At 53.4% G+C, this 3400-nt stretch overlaps 1 protein-coding gene across 1 annotated transcript; it reads left to right on the top strand.

Annotated features, from left to right (window-relative positions):
• The first annotated feature begins 844 nt into the window (after positions 1–844).
• On the top strand, positions 845–3142 carry LOC127300590 (cytochrome P450 76M5). The gene is made up of 2 exons (XM_051330722.2): positions 845–1874; positions 2438–3142. Exons 1-2 carry the CDS (start codon positions 978–980, stop codon positions 3050–3052), a joined length of 1512 nt encoding a protein of 503 aa, XP_051186682.1. The 5' UTR covers positions 845–977; the 3' UTR covers positions 3053–3142.
• The last annotated feature ends 258 nt before the right edge of the window (positions 3143–3400 follow it).

Genomic DNA, 3400 nt, shown 5'->3' with positions numbered 1-3400 from the left:
TCGACAAACTCGGCGAACTTGTCCGGCAGCCGCTTGATGGCGAGGGGGTCCTCGTCAATGCTGTGGATGAACTTGAAGGAGCTCGCCTCCTGCGAAGACGACGACGGCGACGACGAACGGTGGGTGATGCTGCTCCGTCTCGTCGGCCAGCTAGACCGGGCATGGATTTCCTAGCGGGGTTGTGGGGTGGGAGGGGGTGGGGGCAGCGCTACAGTGGAGGTTCTGGTGGCTAGGGTTTGTGTGGACGAGATGATGAGGCAGCAGAGCGCGCGCCCCTCTTTATATACACCGGAGGCAGACATGGGGCGTGGCACGCGTGGCATCGCCATAATTTCATTGGCAGAGGCTGGCAGTGGTCGCTCGGCAGGCGAGGCATCGCCACTAATGTAGCGTGGACTGCCAGAGCGATGCCTGACTCGCTTGCGAAGACGCATCGATATAGGCCGCAGCTGAGCGGGCCCGTGGGAGAAATAAGCGGACACCCAATCCGACCGTGCAGCGTTCGCGATACTCATCCAAGGCACATATTTAGACCGCGTTTACGTCTCCACGGACTGACCAGTCACTATACGTCAGCCGCTGGCCTTAGATACACACGTATTTTTCGATCGCGTGGTAGCAAGCGATCGCTCCGACGTTCGTTTGGGTTGCCCGTTGGAGATGTACTTACCTAGTCAATCGTGACACAAGGTTTGCTGTCGACTCCTCTGCATGAATTCATTTTCTGCATCCCGTTTCCCGTGAAACTAGAGCCATGTCCCGTGCGATCCTCGTCAACTCCTCGTAGCATGCAGAATAAGTCTCAGACGGTAGTCATCACGGACGCATGCGATGAAACAGTTTTAAAATCCGTCGGTGATAAATTAAATTATGTGCATGTGACCTTCCTCTAATGCTCATTGCCATTGGTTAATGGTCATCACAGTCGCCCGACTACATAAGATCCCTACACCCATCGCAGATCATAGGAATCGGAAATGGAAGCTTCAAGTACCATACCATGGCTTCTCTGCATCTCAGTCGCCACTTTCGTCTTCTACAAGGTCTGCTATTCAGGCCAAGACAGATCGCAGGGTAGCTCGACCAACTCGCGGCTGCCGCCGGGACCGACACCCATCCCTCTCCTCGGCAACATCTTCCACCTCCAAGGCGAGCTGCACCACGCACTGGCAAGGCTCGCCGGATTACACGGCCCCGTCTTCTCATTGAAGCTCGGCGCCACCACCTGCGTCGTCGCCTCCTCCGCCGCGTGCGCCCGCGACGTCCTGCAGAGGCACGACCAGATCCTCTCCGCGCCCTCCGTCACCGACGCCGCGCGCGCGCTCAGCAACCATGAGCACTCCTTCATCTGGCTGCCGTCCACCAGCCCGCTCTGGAGGCGCCTCCGCGCCCTCTCCACCACCCACCTCTTCTCCCCGCACGGCCTCGAGGCCACGCGGGCCGTGCGGGAGGCCAAGGTGAGGGAGCTGGTCGGCTTCCTCCGCGGCCGCGCCGGCGAGGCCGTGCAAGTCGGCCGCGTCGTGCGGTCCGGGATGCTCAACCTCGTGTCCAACGTGCTGCTCTCCCAGGACGTGGCCGACCTGACCTCGGACGCCGGCCAGGTGCAGGAGCTGGAGACGATGATCAGGGACATCCTTGACGAGCTCACCAAGCCCAACCTGTCGGACCTCTTCCCGGCGCTCACCTCGCTGGACTTGCAGGGCCGCCGGCGGCGGACCGCCAAGCGTATCACCAGGTTCTTCGACTTCTTTGACCCGATAATCAAACGTCGTCTCAACGTTGGAGGCGAAAGGAAGGAGGATTTCCTAGATGTGCTGCTGCAGCTCCACTCCACGGATCAGCTCAGCATTCAGACAATCAAGTCCTTTCTTTTGGTATGTATGATCGGTCCCTGCATATTAACCCTTAGTACTCAGAAAAAAGTGGAGTAACTCTGAACCTTATCCTCAACTAAAGATTTGCTATTTCATAATTTGCTCTTTGCGAGTCGACCAAGATTCACAGGCACTAATTTATCCTGACTTCCTGAGTAAGGACTTCACCTGAGAAGGACCAAAAAATAAGAATAGATATCATGTGATGAGCTATTCGTCCAATTGATAAGGTATCTCAATCAGAAACAACCAGGCCATGTTTCCCTATAAAAGATGACCCCCAAAATGGTTATGAGGCTTTGACTTCTCATTGAAGCCGCACTAGAGAGGATAAGAATACAGAGCTGACTAAGAAGATCTCAAGAAATTGTCTTACTCCGTACAAAAAGTTGAATTATTCAAAGGAATAATATAATAAACACATGGCACAGCTGGGTGCTAGAATAGTAGTAGTAGATAGAAGTTCCAATCACACTAACACACATATAGGGAAAACTGATCTTATTAAAATCTCTTGGCACCGACACAAATATGAATTAACATGAAATATTTCGTGTGGCCAGGATCTCTTTGTGGCAGGGACAGATACCAACTCTCTAACGGTGGAATGGACGATGGCTGAGCTACTACGACAACCTGCAATTATGTCGAAAGTCCGCACCGAGCTGGAGGAAGTCCTCGGTTCAAAGCAGCACCCTGATGAATCCGACATCAGCAGCCTGCCCTACCTCCACACCGTGGTTATGGAGACTTTGCGCCATCACCCGCCAAGCCCGCTACTGATGCCGCGCAAGGCCATGGCAGAAGGCGCGGAGGTCGGAGGTTTCGCAGTGCCGAAGGGCGCCATGGTGATCATTAACCTATGGGCCATCATGCGTGACCCAGCGACATGGACGAATCCAGAGGAATTTGTGCCGGAAAGGTTCATTAAGGTGGACATGGATTTCCGGGGCATGGACAGGTTCGACTTCATGCCGTTTGGAGCAGGGAGAAGGGCGTGCCCTGGGATGCCAATGGCGACGAGATCTGTGATGTTGATCCTCGCATCTTTGCTACATGCATTCGAGTGGAGGCTGCCCGAAGGAATGCGGCCATGCGATGTGGATATTAGGGACAGGTTTGGCACATCTTTAAACATGGTTACACCGCTTAAGGCTATGCCAGTGTCGTTGTGGTAGTGATGCATCCCATGTGGTTATGTACCCAGCTCCCAGCAAAGTCAAATTGTGCTACAATGCTACATATATATCTATCTAGAGTGGTGTAAAGTGCTTATGCTATAGGTAATATGAAAATTATAACAAATTTGCATATCCTTTGGAGATTCAGATTTGGCAACGGCCCTACAAAAGACATGTAATCTGCCGTGTGCCCTTTGCTTTTGCCGGGATCAATCCCTTGGACACATGGCAAAGCACTCTTTACATATAGGCCGCCAAAACCCTGTCGGCAAAAGATAAATGTCTGGCGAACTGTGAAAAGACACACAGAAAAGCAAAACACACGGCAAAATTCCCAAAAGAGCG

Source organism: Lolium perenne, chromosome 5 (genome assembly GCF_019359855.2).
Source record: "Lolium perenne isolate Kyuss_39 chromosome 5, Kyuss_2.0, whole genome shotgun sequence".
Classification (NCBI taxonomy): domain Eukaryota; kingdom Viridiplantae; phylum Streptophyta; class Magnoliopsida; order Poales; family Poaceae; genus Lolium; species Lolium perenne.
The sequence above is the reverse complement of the archived record's forward strand: the minus strand, read 5'-3'. Positions and strand labels throughout refer to the sequence as shown.

Coding starts and splice junctions, on each gene's coding strand:
- LOC127300590 (XM_051330722.2), top strand. CDS start 978: ATGGAAGCTTCAAGTACCATACCATGGCTTCTCTGCATCTCAGTCGCC. Junction 1,875..2,437: donor CAATCAAGTCCTTTCTTTTG/GTATGTATGATC, acceptor TCGTGTGGCCAG/GATCTCTTTGTGGCAGGGAC.